Source organism: Epinephelus fuscoguttatus, linkage group LG6 (assembly GCF_011397635.1).
Source record: "Epinephelus fuscoguttatus linkage group LG6, E.fuscoguttatus.final_Chr_v1".
In the NCBI taxonomy this organism is placed as follows: domain Eukaryota; kingdom Metazoa; phylum Chordata; class Actinopteri; order Perciformes; family Serranidae; genus Epinephelus; species Epinephelus fuscoguttatus.
Window position 1 is genome coordinate 14286395 of NC_064757.1, and position 15290 is coordinate 14301684.

The window sequence follows — 15290 nt, forward strand, 5'->3', positions numbered from 1 at the left end:
CTTTTTTATATGATGGTTATTTTTTTTATCAACTGGAAAACAACCTCACTTCTTCACTGTAGAAGTTACACAAGGCATCTGTCTTGTGGGAACAGGCATCATGTATGCAGAGAGTGACTGCCAAAGCACCAGTGATTGAATGAAGGGTGTCAGCAAATCAGGCACTGGTGGGTAGCAGTTAAACAGTGTGGTGTTTATTTCTGTAGCAACCCATGACCTAGTATTCCCACACTGTGGAGTAGGCTATGGTAACTGTTAACAGGAACACCACACAGCTCTGGCCTTTACATTGAAGACCATAATCCCATCTGATTGATAGTTAAAGAGGCCGACACAACACGCAACGGCCACACACTGCGATAGAGTCATTCTACCATCTGCTGTCTGCTGCTATAACACCATTTCGTTCCAGAAGCTAGAAGTACACAAATTATTTGATATATTTAGAAAGACAACCCCCATTACACATCCGACATACTGTGCATGTAACAAATATCTGCCAGCTGATTGCTAGGAAATTAAATGCCTTGAAAATTTAATTTTTCACTTTCTGATATTTCAACGCATGCAAGACAATCTGCCATGACAATCACCTGAGGAGAAAAAAAATCTTGTGACTTGTCCTCTGTGCATCATGCAAAATTCATTGCATGCACATAAATTATTCACAAGTACTCTTCAAGACTCATCCTCAAAAAAGCATGGCTATATAAATAATAAACAACTTTGGTAGGTACAAGACCTGTGTCTCCAGAGGAAAGGTACTATACATACAATGATTTGCCTGACTTACTGTTGGTCTATTGAAGATGGCAAAACTCTGCAAGCTCCATTGCCCCGCAGAGTCATTTAACACAACATTACAGAGGAACGGCTTGCGGATGCCAATTACATGAGGATTACACTGGGGGAGGGTTAACAGGCAGAGGCTTTAGTAGAATAATACTGCATAAAAATGCAGCCTGCATGACGCTTCCATTGAGCGTGCTTTGTCGCTCAGTCGTCAAGGCTCAACAAGGACAAACACATTAAAGGGGCATTGCTACCATTTTCATGTGAATGGGATACAGTTCTTTCATTGGTTGACCGTGAACACCTCAAACTGCATCTAGCATCTGAAAAAAATGTGTGAAACTAAAAATGTCATGTCATCTATAATCCCCCCAGAGGATGATGAATAAGATTGATAATATCATGGTGCATTTCTTCTGTTAAAAGTTCTAGCAATTATATTTGGCCGGAATATTTTCATGTAATTATGTTTGCACAACTTTAAATGATTTTATTTTAATGCCCTGATTCTATATTTGTACTATAAATAATACTGCACAAATAAATGATTTAACAAACAACACCCAGTAAAGACCGTAATGTAAAAATAACAATACAATTGAAAGCACAAGAAATCTAAAATTTAGGGATGCACCGAATATTCGGTAACCGAATATATTCAGCCGAATATTGTAAAAAAAACACACATTCGGTATTCGGTGGAATAAGTTAAAAGCAAAGCGTTTTGATAACGCAATCAAATGGTGTGCCGTGACGGGCGGAATAAAATGACGGTAGTGTGGCGATCCGTCCGTCACAGCACTCGCATTTGCGACTAAAAATAGTTTTGAGCGAGCAAAATAGGCTTAAATCATTCAGCACACTGTGCGAGCAGCCTAGATATTTCAACCAGCAGCAGAAATGAAAGGCGAATCCCACCGATTGTGAGTTGAACAGGAGTCACAGACACAGACAGTAACGTTAATGTATTCCTGTCAAATACGGCGGCCGTTGGCTTACCGGGCGACGGAGAAATCGGTTCCAATAATATCCTCTTCTTGTTGTCATGACTGCCCAGAAGTACCTGAACAGCCGAGCCAGCCGAACACAGGTATGTGATGTGTCAGAGGAGAAACGAGCCGTTCACATTTCTCTCTTTCTGGCAGTAACAGCCCACAAACCTCACCGCACTTTAGGGACTGTTCATTACTTATGAAGAGACTGTCTTTTTTATTTTATTTACTTATTTTATTTTGATCCCCCCTATGTTCATCACTTATTGATGCTGTTTTTGAAGTATGAATAAGTCAATAAGTAATTTATTCCATTGAAATATTATTGATGTATTACAGAAAAGTGATTTATCTTTTTATAAATGACAAAAGGCACAGCTGCCTCATTTTCACTGTGGTATTGTGATACTACTCAGAACCATGATATTTTCATTGGTATCGCACAGTGGGTCCCAATTTTGATACCGTGACAACACTAATCTGGAGGGGGTTCATCTGCAAAAACTAATGAACAACTAAACAATGATATTTGGTACTTGGTATTCGGCCAAGCGTTTAATAATATTCGGCTTCGGCCACAAATTTTCATTTCGGTGCATCCCTACTAAAATTATCTTAAAAATGGCAATATGCTGCTTGTGAGAAAGGAGACTTTATGACCATGGTGCACCTACCTCTCATTCCCAGGCTGAAACTCTGAAAGTAAGGAGGGCCGACGGCGATGGGGCTGGGCCAGGTGGGAGCTGTAGTCCCTGGCATGGTGAGAGTGGTAGTCAACCAGTCCCACTTCCTGCAAGACAAACAAAACAAAGTGGTCAGCATGATGCCAGATATCCTGTATTTATCCCTTCTCCTTGAAAAAGATGCATTCATTCCAAAAAGGAATAAAAACATTTTGGCATTTCCTCCCATTCCCTGCCTTGTTTCTTCTGTTATGTCCAGTCGTTTTCTCTCCAGCTCTCATTTCTCCCTCTCCTTCCATGTGGAAGTGGGGCAACCCATGCAGCTACTGTAAAACGGACCCTCTGCCAGTAAGGAACTGTGGGACACTGCCCGTCAACCCTCATCTCATCCTGACTGTGATGACAAGAGGGAGTGGTAGGATTAACTACAGGTGCAGCTATGGAGATCCTGTGGGGTAAGCCTTGGATTCTCCTGCCATAAGAGAACAAAAAAGGCCTTGCAAACACAGGAGGTCAAAGAATGAACTTCTACATCAGCTAGAGGCCTCTTCTTTGAAGCACAGACAGCTCCGGCCCTGATAAACAGAGGAACATAATCTTGATAATTAGGAGAGTTTGGTGGAAATAATGGGGAAGGCCTTAATGTAACTCAATGATGACAACATGAACTGTCAACTCAAACATCTAATGAGGGAACAGCTCTGTGTGCACAACACTGCAACCTGAGAATGTTTCTGTTGGAAAAACACCAGCGGGGGCCCCTGGGGTCAGGCCCTTACCAGTGGTTCAGAGTAATGCCCTGTTTACTAAATATTCGGGCAGGCAGAGCCAGAACTACAACTCAAGTAAAATCTCTCAAAGGGTTTTACCTTGAAAAAAAGAAAAAAAAAAAAAAAAAAGGCACTACAGGTGGTGCCATTAAAAACATTGTGTGCCAGGCCCCTTACCGTGTGTGCCCGTTGCAGCTGCAGTGGTAAACTGGCAGGGTTTGGCAGGTGCCGTGTATCCACAGCCCTTCGACCCGGCGGCACAGACTGGGGATGAGAGGACATGCTGGCACAGCCGCTTCCTCTACAGGCAGGAAGTGGGTGTGGCTGCAGAGCAGATGCCGTGCATTATTGGCTGTTCCTCTTAGCCAGCAACCTGCAGAGACAAAAAAAAAACCATAGCACATTAGACTTTTTTGTAGTTGAGCGACTCCAGTGGAATTGCTTTGGTCGATGTCATACCTGCAATACATAAGACTTTATACAATAATGCATGACTGCAGCTCTTAAACAATTTGATGTTTTCTGGCTAGCACCTCCAGAGTAGCTAGAGATGAAAGTGTGTGTCTCTGTCTGCTCCGGATATCAGAATGTCATCACCTCCCTACCACATCTGCTCCCCCCTCCATTGCTCCTAGCAAAGAAGTGAAAGTCCCTGCACCTGCTAGACTGAACCCCTCCTTCTCTGCTTACTGAATGGCCCACTGTCCTAACACTGAGGACTCACAGACAGAGACCAGCCAAGTCAAGCAACCAGCCCGTAAACCAAAAATACTCAGAGTTTAATGGGGCTTTACAGGCAACATAAATAACTCAATGACAGATAGAGATGTAGGCCTTGAGAGTCAAGCACTGGATTTTAACTCCAGATGACGTTATGCACACTAGATCGACCTCATCTACAAGGAGTGTGTCATATATTGACCAAGAGTGATGATATAAGTAAAAACAGGCAGACACTGAGCTGGAGCACAACCTTACATATGCTCTCTGTGAACACTGAGGGAAGAGATGTTTATTCTGCACATAGGTAGTGAAAATAAAGAGGCATGAAGAAAGGGCCATAATCCTATTACAGTGACCATGCAGACTGCAGCACACACCAACAAAGTATAACCGTATTGTTGAAATCAGAGACAATGCTGAGGAAGAACAAGGTGGACCTATGGAAATAGCTTCAAACCCTCAATGGGAATGAAATTTCCAAAGAATTCAAGATCTTGTTCTACAAAAATTCAATGTTGAGTATTCAGCTCTGGTCAGCTCGTTACAGCACCGTTTTCCGACACTCTTAAAAGCCTATGATGGTTGTAGTAGTAGTAATAGTTGTAGTAGTAGGTGGACTAGTACTCGTGACATGTGTCCCTGTGATTCCTGCCAACAAAGCAATTAGGACTCCTGCCATCTCTATGAGCCTCTGAGTGATGACGCCTCTCTCTCATAGCTCATGTTTCAGCACTGTGCGAGCCACACAAGAGGCGCAGTGGCAGAAATATGGTCTCTTAACATGGCACTGATCAAAATCTTGACAAGATAGCAAAGTGCTCTGGGTGCCCTGCAAATCTGTTAACTGAAAGGAATATCCACTACCACTGAGACAAACTCCTCCAAGACAGTTCACATGCATTTTATTTTGTAGATAACAATAAATGAGATTTGGCACTAAATGTAATTGTTCATGACGTGTATGTGTTTGTTTTAAAATAAATATAGTCTATGAATAATAACCATTATTACTTCAAAAACATAACAAGAAATTTTGAGAAAATCTGAAATGTCATAAGATATTCAACCTGTATCTTTAACATAATTTAAAGTCCCCCTCAAGACACATTTAAAGTATGTAACAAATGCTCTGGTATATTAATATTTTGTTTAACCTGGTTTCGTACATTAAGAAACCCCTCTGAAAAAAAGACTAAAAGCACATCTATCCCCTTCTTCCTCATTGAGAAATTCTGGATCTGACCTTAAACTGTCCACCACTGCTGCTTGTGCCAGGTTTCACTTTCTCTTTCTACTTTGTCCAGCGCTGCCACATTGCTACTGAGAAGTGTGAAGACAAGTCTGGATATGCAAGACTACAGCTAGGTTGACTGGTAAAAAAAAAATCTGTGCACATCAAGATGGCTAACATTAGTATTAAAATTTCAGCCATACATGTTTGAGCTTCAGTCAGACCCATACTCAGATGAGGAGTCTGTTGTACACAAAGTTGGTGACTAGTTGATGTATCAGAATGGTATATGTAGTTAGCATCTTTTATTTGTTTAGGTTGTCTGTTAGCTTGTTCACTTGTAGGCTAAGTGGCAGCTGATGACACTGTGTTAATGGTTGTGAAACATACAATAGTATCTGCTAGGACTTTATAGTACACTCACATTGACTACTTTTTGGGCCTTAAGAAGTCTGATACACCCAATGAACTACTTCACAGTGTCAATTGCAACCAGATCTGGTGTCTAATTGAGATCTGTTTTTATTTTCCCGAATGTGTTACCACACCCAGCTAGTAAATGTGACTTACAAATTCAATTTAGGTTGGGCTTTTAATTGAAGTTTTATTGTTGATGCTTTGTAGGAATTAGTAATACATTGTGCTAAATTAATAGATCATGTATAGTGGTTTTGGATTGTTGATACCATTTCTCAATAAACCTTAGTATGACTTGTTGACAACTTGGACCTGAATACAGTGCAGATATCTGCTTGTTATTGCACAGCAGTTAAGTTCATTGGCATCAGGTAGTACTTTTGTTTAATAAAATACGTTATCACTACAAACTGTGGTTGTGTCAACATAAATGACAGTGCTATCACAAGCACAAGAACCTTGTCAATGAGGAACGACTGGCAAAATATTTTGGGACACGATAAACAGTATTACTGGCGGGAAAATACAATTAAGTTTTCAATAACAGTTGTACACCTAAATGTAAGTATTTTAATTGAAAACTAAACAATAACACTCGGACAAACTCACAACCAATGGTGGTCTAAAAACTGTAATACTCTCTTACAAGTACTAATGCCAGGTCAGCTACCTCCACTGGTGGCCACAGTTCCTCATAGTGGTCCCTTTAAGTCCCGACCTGTACAGGGTTTGAGTAATGACCTCTGCAACAAGTAGTAAACAAGCACTTATAATAGCACTACGAACCTGAGTCTGGACAACATCACAAGGTTTCATCATTAGCATAGTATAACCTATAGTAGAGTGCCAGTGTGCCAGTCTCTGTTGTCCGACTCTTTATTTCAGCACAAAGAGGGGCACTATCTACCCTTCCTTCCTGCCCCACTGTCACAAACACAAAGTGTCATTTGATTTCAGTTATGCAAAGGGCTCTATTACGAGAGGCTGAACATGGCTCAGGCTTTAAGGAACAGAGGAGCTCTGTAAACATGGGCTGAGAGAGGCCACGAGATACAAAAACACTGCTGAAATTCTCACACCAGATAGACTTTGCCTTTGTGTCAAGTAGTCTAAACTGTAGCTTCAAATATTTTCAAGCAACTGGTGTACACTCGTCTTTCGGGGAGACAGACCTGCATAAACAGACCACACAAAGGGGAAGTGCTAAAGTCCTTGAGCAGACCTCACTGGTGGTGAAATACTAGATGTGGAATACTCATGATATTGACAAAGCATGCAAATGTGCTCAACAAAGGGCAGAAAAAGAGGCCAGCGAGACAAAGAGGGGGTGAGATAAGCCATCCTCCTGGGAAGCCTCTCTTTGATGACCGTCCAGTCCAGAGAGATTCCCCTGAGAAGGACGAAAACAAGTCTGAAGGCAGTCACAAGATCTGCAGAGGACAAAAAACCTGAATCAAGATGAGAGGGCGAACACAATGAGAGAGCTTTGACATAAACTCTGAGGCGAATGGGGCCTTTCCAGATGAGAGGCTAAACACATGCACTGGCACTGCTACAGACACCCACAGGCAAGTCGATGGCTCACTGCCAACACTGCGAATGAACTCAGTCACCTCACTCTCTCACTCTAGCGTGCTTTCCTTCTCCCCTCTCTTGCTTTCGTCTTCTGCACAGAGTAGAGTGGGCCTCAGACTTCAGCGGTGCAAGCCAATATTTCATCCTCTTACCCCCCACCCTCCCTCTTCATTTTAGGAATGGCTGTGGAAATACTAGCATAGAGTACACAGACGGCTTCCAGCCTGCCAAGCAGAGCAGGAGGCTGACTTCAAACAACAGTTTAATTCTACCGACATAAACAGTTAATCAAATCTCTGTCTAGTCTGACTTAGTAGCTTGACAGTCAAGCTCTAAAACAGAGTACAAGGAATTCAACAGCTTGTAACATATTTTTTTGATAAGAGCCTTGATAGCATGGCTTGGACCCTGATAGAACTAATGGTGTGATCAGCCAAACACCGCAGCACTGTACTGTTAATCATATGTAAATCATAATCAAAAATATCATGTTACAAAAAATACATTAGGATACTGAGGTATCAACAAGGACTTCTGCAATCATTATGACAGCCAAATGAGATGATGGCTCTAAAGGTGCTCCGATCAGGATTTCTGGGGCACAATACCCAGAGCAGCACCGGCTGATACCAATCACAATGTCCACTTGAAACCTTCCATTTATCATGTAGCATTATTATATTTGTGTAACTATATTTAATAGCACTGTATATCAAGTATTAAAATCAAGGGATGAGACAGCATCATGATGACAACTGTTTATTAATTGGCCATGTTGTTTATTAACACCATGTTAATACATTTCCATTTTAAAACAGTATTTTCACATGAAACAATCTCCATACACACAAGTGTTCAAGCACCATTTCAGAAATAGGGTGCGTTTTGAATTACGTACTTCTTCTTTTTACTTTTAGTAGGCACTGCAGCTGCTCTTTAAAGTATGTTCTGTTGCATGTAGTATGTGCACAATCTTGACATACTACTTCTCTGAACATTACGCCCTGAACTTTGACCCTCTTTCTCATATAAGTGTTACCTTGGAGATAGAACAAAACGCCATTCACCAGAGCTCTGCTGTGCAAGTTGTCTAAAATGCGACTGTGTTGTTCTGTCGGCAAATGCAGTGACTTTAATCAGCGGTGAGTTAGAAGTATAAATACTAAATGTCATTTGTTACGCTACGAGTACAGGAAAACTCCGCTAGCTGCCAAACTAATTTATGCAAAAAGTGCCTGAACTAATAATGGCTGACTAGAAAAAAATAATGACATGTCTATAAGCCATATTACTTTTGTTAAAGAATCTTGTTGTTTACCCATGTATTATGGCTGTTGGGAGAAGATTTCCTTAAGGGCTTTAACCCAGATAGGCCTGAAGTTTTAGGAAAAAGATTGGGCTAAATAAAAGAAACTGAAGGTTAACTTATCCCATGTGCTGTTTAGTGTGTGCTAGTGGAGTCAGTCATTAGCACTCTCTATTGCACTTAACTGGTTACAATTATTTACATTATTTGTGCGTTGTTTTTATCTTTTATGGCCAAAAGTTAAAAATAAATAAATAAATAAATTAAAAAAAAAATTAAAAAGCCGATGTAAACAAAACCTAGGCGAGATCAACAATCAAACTTTTTAGAACGAATATCAGCCAATAGCAATTGGTCACCCATCAATCGAAGCTCCCCCCAGTCACATGCATGTAGCTACTGTAAAAAGGCAGATGAGTGAACTGTAATGGGCATCAGGCATGAGAACAACATCAGAAGTCTATAAAGAAGTGCCCTAGAGAGCCAAGCTTAGAGGAGGGGGGCTGCTAGGACTCTCAGCCTAGGAATGTGGCACCCTGTCAGGTCTCATAAGGATTTATCTCCCTGGAGCCTCATTACCGAAAGGCCCGGGACAAGGAGGCTCTCGCTCGCTTACCCTTTCACTCACTCACCCTCATTCCTCAATACTAAACTGCTCACAAACACTATACATGTATGCAAACACTTGCTTTCTGAAAGATTTTCAAATGACCCTAGTCTTAACTTGCAGCATGGGTGGTCCAGTTCATGTTGTGTCAGAGTGACACCAGGTAGTGGGACCCTAACATTTTGTGGAAATAACATACTGACTTTGTATTCCTAAAGAGAAACTGGTGGTCTTTTCCACCAACATTTATACAGTCAGTCAGCGCCTAGCAGCCATTAAAGCTAAATCTTGAGGAACTTCTGTGTTGGCTTCCACACACATCTGCAGAAGGGTGGGAGTGAAGCATCCCACCCTTCACCTCCCTCCCCATCAACTCTAATTTAACATGGAAACAAAGCCCCTGCAATGAATCCAGCGAAGCCTCAGTATTGAGGCCCCAAGAGGGTTTTATATGGTCTGGGTGCAGAAACATGGTCAATCTGTGTGATAAGAACAGTTTCTCAAGAAATACAATGTAACAGTTAAGTCTTCTCCAACTGACCTCACCCATTTTTGTTTTATCAAAACTATCTATGGAGTTCTCTATGACACAGTGATTACCCAGGGTAACACGCAAAGCCTGTTACAGATTTGCATTTTTCATTTTCTTTTTTGTACTTATTTTTTTCCTTCCTCACACATAAAACATCCAACCTAGACGATATGCACTTGTTTAAACTTGTTTAAGTCTTTTCATTCTGGACACATAAAACACTTCAATTTTAATAATTATCAATACACATACACAAGTGCAGCACACATCAATTACCTCACCTTTCATACCACTCTTGAATTGACATTATAGTAACTGAAGTATGATAATCAAACGTACTTTGTGGCTTAAACTAAGAGGAAAAAAAACACACAAATGTAATAGGAAAAAAATAATGAAATAAATACAACGAAATAAAGAGAAATAATACAAAGAAAAGAGAGGTGACTACAGTTCTGGCTTCGCTTGTATTAACGGTGACCATCTTTCAACAAACCTTTCTGTTCACAGCTGTAATCTTGCTATTATTCTCTCCATGATAAAAACCTTATTTAACCTGTCTCTCCAGTGCATTATGCTGGGGGCTGCAGATTCTACCAGGAAACTCATTTGCATTTTTCTATCGCAATCATATTTTTTCAGACTGCTTTCTGTGCAATAAAACCTCACACTTTGAACACTTGAAACTTAAATGGTCCATTCCTCTTGGCCCATGTGTCGACAACAGCACTGCAAGAGAAAAACTAATCGAAACACAGTGAAGTAAAGAGGAGGAAGTCGCAGTGCAACAACCAGCGGAAAAAAAAATGGGAAGGTGATTGCAAACACCTTTAAATTAACGGTTGGACAACAGCAGGAAAAACACTCATAGATCTGCCAAACCCTAGTATAACGCCCTTTCCTCTGCTAAGCAGTAACATCCAAGACAATGTTGACAAGGCGGAATCCCCTATTATTAGTAGATGGTGTCACACTGACATTAAAAAAGGGGAAAACAACACAAGATGAATGTAGTGCAGGGGCCATAATGTAAGACAGTTCACTGCAGGTACACGGTTAACCTCAAACATAAAAGACCAGATGAACACAGGCTTATATTTATACACTAAAAACAAGTTGCAATCCAACAATCCTCATCTTGTTTAGCTCTGCCAGTCAAAAGTAATTTAATTCTGTCAAAAATCTTTAAATCCAAACTAATAAGTTCCCCTAACCATTACTGGAAAAACAGGCAAGCGAGAGAATGAGTTACTAACAGGGAAGTGAAATCAAATGTTAGGTGACAGAGAGAGGCTATAAAAGGCAGCAGGTGATATAATTATTGCCGGTGTGTCAGCTTGATATATAGTGCAGTTCCTGGCAGGCAGGTGGCTAGTGCAATGCTATTAGTACCAAACAGAGAAAGAACATCCCGACACCCCAAGCTGATCTTGCCTTACCTCTGTTCAACTTTCAGACAGGAAATCAGTGGTCACAACACACAGTCAGCAACTGAAGTCACTGTGAGAAAAGTGTGAACACCCACAGTCAACTTTGACACGGCTGTAATTTGTCTGACAGAAAGAGGTACAATCATCTCCCTAAACCACAGCCTGTCACACCTTTCATTTTGAATCTGACTGAACGGCACACTTCTCATCACGCTAACAACAGTATGATTAGAACCAAAACAAACACACACAAAAAACACCTACAGCTACGAGCGAGGAGAGAAAAATAAAATAAGTGATTGTGAAACCGAAAATGAAAGTAGTACTGAGATATAAACAATGTTGAAATACAGCACAAATGGCCTTCATTTGGATTTTTTTTTAGCTTTAATGACATCAGATGTGACTGTTACCAGTAGAACAGACATGTATTCAACATTTTCAAACACAAAGGCTTACAACAAATTGTGTATAACAGCCAGTATAGGTGTGGACCAAATGGGCTACATAAAATATAATCACTGGCCACTTATTTTGCCTAAAAGGAAATTTCTAGTATGTATTCAAAGATTTTAAAAATTATACATGAATAAAATATTAATTGTTTGAGCTTTTGTCTACTACCTACCATACAGGATTGGATATTAACTATTTTGCCCATCTGCCACTGTGGCTGGTGGATTCCAAAATCTACCAGCCACTCAATAGATCACCACTGTCTTCTGGCTGGTGAATGAAGCAAATCTAGCAGCCACTTGAATATTTTACAGCATTTGGCTGGTGGCTGATGCTAATTCCAACCCTGCTACCATATCATTTATATTACACTAGAAAGATTCCATTACCAAAATTCAAATAAGTAAAGAGTGAGGTGTCAAAAGTAGGCTACCTAATTTGTCTCAAATGTGACAGATAAACAGTACAATATTTATGATACAAATATATATTTTTTAGGTTGTAGATTAAAAAATGTCAGCATCAATTGGGCTACCAGTCAAAACTGTGGTGCTTCTTCCCTCTCCAGGAGAAGAAAATTACAGACCCCATTTGAAACTCAGTTTAGTATTGATCACTTTTTTGATGCTTTCTGTTTTAACAACAGTGAGCCAGCCCTTTCCTACTGCTGAATTGCTGCCACCTTAAACATTGATGATTCTTAGAATCTTGGCAGGCTATACAGTTGTACAAATCAAGATTTGTCTAAAAAAAAACTTGCCACACTACAAAACTAACTGTATCTGAAATGGAGAAGGGTGACTGAAACAGAGAGCAGCTCTACACAGAGTAAATACAATGGGTTTCTTTTTGCTGCTCTCAGCTCTGGTCCTGAATGCTACTGTTTCTATAAATTTGGATTTAATTACTGAGCTATGACCACGACACGTACTGTTTTCATTTCTTTGTGTGGAAATGTCATTTTCGCATCACAGATGATGGACAAAAACATCAAAACGTACTATAAAATGAGACAGAAATGAGACATCCTGCACAAACCACAATTTTCTAAATAGCCAAACTACCGTTAGTAGAGACCATAAGGATTTAATTTACTTATCCTAGATTTCTTTTAAAATAGCAGCCCACAAAACTATACTGTACACTACGTACACTACACAGTATAACTGACAAAATGTCGACATCATTGCTGATGAAAGGATCCCGCAAGTGTCACCTTGACAATAATGTCAGAGCAGTTTAACGTGACATCACTAAGGCAATTAGCTGAGAATCCCACCTACACTTAGGGAATACTCTTTACTAGGGATGTAACGATACCAGAAACTCACAATACGATATTATCACGATAAAGAGTCCACGATACGATATATATCACGATATTTATACAAGGGGAAAAAAGAGAAAATTTATTGTTAAAAATAGCTATTTTATTCAAAAATAGTGCATGTGCACTGTACAGCATGTTATTTTTAACTTGGAAGCGTATCATAAACAAATCAACACACAGTTGAACATGTGCTTTCATTTCTCCCAGTTACTGCTAGGCAGGCAGACATTAAAGTGCCATAACAAAGTCATGTCAATTAAAACTATAGTAGTCTGAGTGGGTGGAAGTTCGCTACAAAGATCAGCCTCTCACTGGGCGGAACGAGCCACCCGCTGAAGTCCCACCCTACCACCTCCGGTTGTAGTTTTCAACACATCCTTTACTAACTTTTGTGGTGTTTGATCTTGTGGGGATGTAGCCATTTCTCTGCCATGGTTCATGTCCTGTAGGTGATATTTTTGTGGGCGTGTTACACCAAACCCCCCCCCAGCAATATTTTTGCAAGTGCACCGTTGCTGTGGCACCGCCAAGAGCGATTGTGATTGGCTGAAAGAAATACAAGCAGCCGGAGCGTTTTTTCTCCAATCTTAAAGTGAGAGTCGGCCCAGCCAGACCTTTCTTTTCTTGAGAAAGGTCTGGTGAGCGAGACTAAAACTATAGTGACAGAACATTCAGTAGTTTTTAACCTACTCTGAACAAAAGTAGTGTAGTACTATTACTAGAAAGTCATCTGAATGACATCAAATTATGAGGATAGAGTAGTCTTAATATTCATCAAATATACAGAACTTAGAACAATCAGACCTTGCAACAACAACAAAATTAACAAATTAGAAATAATGCAAACTCAATAACACACAATCCCTCACTCGCAGATACACAGAGAGACACAGAGAGAGAGAGAGAGAGAGAGACACACAGAGAGAGAGAGAGAGAGAGAGAGAGAGAGAGAGAGAGAGAGAGAGAGAGAGAGGTGGGTAGAGATGTGTGTAAAAGAAAACCAATATAAATAAAGTCCAGCCATTTCCCTGGAAGTCATAGAAAAACTCAAAAACACACATTCACTCAGTTTGTTCATGCCAGGTTGACAATTTTGACATCAAAGAGACCCTAACACTTTCTCAGAACAGGAGATGAGGAGAGGAAAGCTCCGATCCTGCGCTTTAATGTGATATGCGTGGCATTTCTGTGCGACCCTGCATTCACGAGTAATCCATCCAAAAGTAATGTGTGTGCAAAGCTGTATGAAAGCTTTATTATACATTATTTTAGTGTAAATTTATAATTTTTTTTCGCTGTGAAAACACTGGACTACCGACAAGTGCTTGGTCTTGTCGGAAAGCCACGATTCCACTGTTTCACGTGATATGTGTGACTTCTCGCTATGACGAACGGTCGTGGAGAAAATCCACAGAGAATAACAATCAATCTCCTTACTTTTATTCGCTGTTTCCTCCGGTCACGCACGGGTCAGAGCTGGAGGCTGAGAGGCTGAGCTGCACGAGTCTGCTCTCACCTGCGCGCGCAGTTGCATGCAAAGGATTATGGGGAATGTAGTCACACAGTCATATTACCGGCTCTGTAGCAGAACGCGGCTATATAACTACCGTTGCATTCCCATGACGGTATCGAGAATTTATTTTATCGCGACACCGCGAAATTTGACATATCGTTACATGCCTACTCTTTACGGTGGAAAATGAAATAGAGAAAAGAACTTGGTACCAAAAGTGAGTTGAGTCAAGACAAACCATGCAGTTGAAATGAGGTATTAAAGGAAGTAAGAATTTTGTCTATACAGTGTTTCCCATACATTCATTTATCTGTGGCGGTGCGCCACAAATAAATTATCTCCGCCACATATAGATTTTTCTGCTTTTGGTGCTACCTGTTCGACCTCGCTCATAAACACATTATAATGGGACTCAGTGTCTGTGAATGTAGCTTGTCGTTACAATTCTAGTGCAATAGGTGGCGGTATGCATCGTAAAGACGCACTTAACGCACTTAAGAAGCAGACGTAGTAGCAGAACGGATCCAAAGACCTCTCGGTACAAATATGTGGGCAAACAAGTCCAAAAGTGGTCCAAACAACTCTAACTCATCATGTTATATTAGCTGTTTTATTAGCCTGTGTCTGTATTAACATAGGTGGAAGCTCAACATGTGCAGAGACATTAACTCACGCTGTTAGTAGTGTTAACTGCAGCGCGAGTCCTGTAGCAGCTCGCCACCCTGTTAATCAATTACAGCGGCTCCACTGGCAACGGGAGCGGCATGACAACCCCCGTCTGTCGCGCGACAACTCTCTATTTTACGCAGCTCTTCTATTTTTGTCGCGCTATACTCCCCTACGCGACCCTCCAGCAGATAAAAACTATATGAAATAGTGTGCTAAACGAGCACAATGTGTTTTTAAATGAATAAACCATTATCAGAGGTGATA

The 15290-nt window shown here is 40.6% G+C and overlaps 1 protein-coding gene across 5 annotated transcripts in view; it reads right to left on the reverse strand.

Annotated features, from left to right (window-relative positions):
- ncor2 (nuclear receptor corepressor 2) overlaps positions 1 to 15290 on the reverse strand; it is a 108120-nt gene that overhangs the window by 74205 nt on the left and 18625 nt on the right. For all 5 annotated transcript variants that reach the window (XM_049579067.1, XM_049579069.1, XM_049579068.1 and 2 more), the window contains exons 2-3: positions 3415 to 3610; positions 2459 to 2574 (exon numbers count right to left, since the gene is read on the reverse strand). In XM_049579067.1, coding sequence (XP_049435024.1) covers positions 2459 to 2574; positions 3415 to 3519 — 221 coding nt within the window. In that variant the 5' untranslated portion in view covers positions 3520 to 3610. The remainder of the gene's footprint in view (positions 1 to 2458; positions 2575 to 3414; positions 3611 to 15290) is intronic.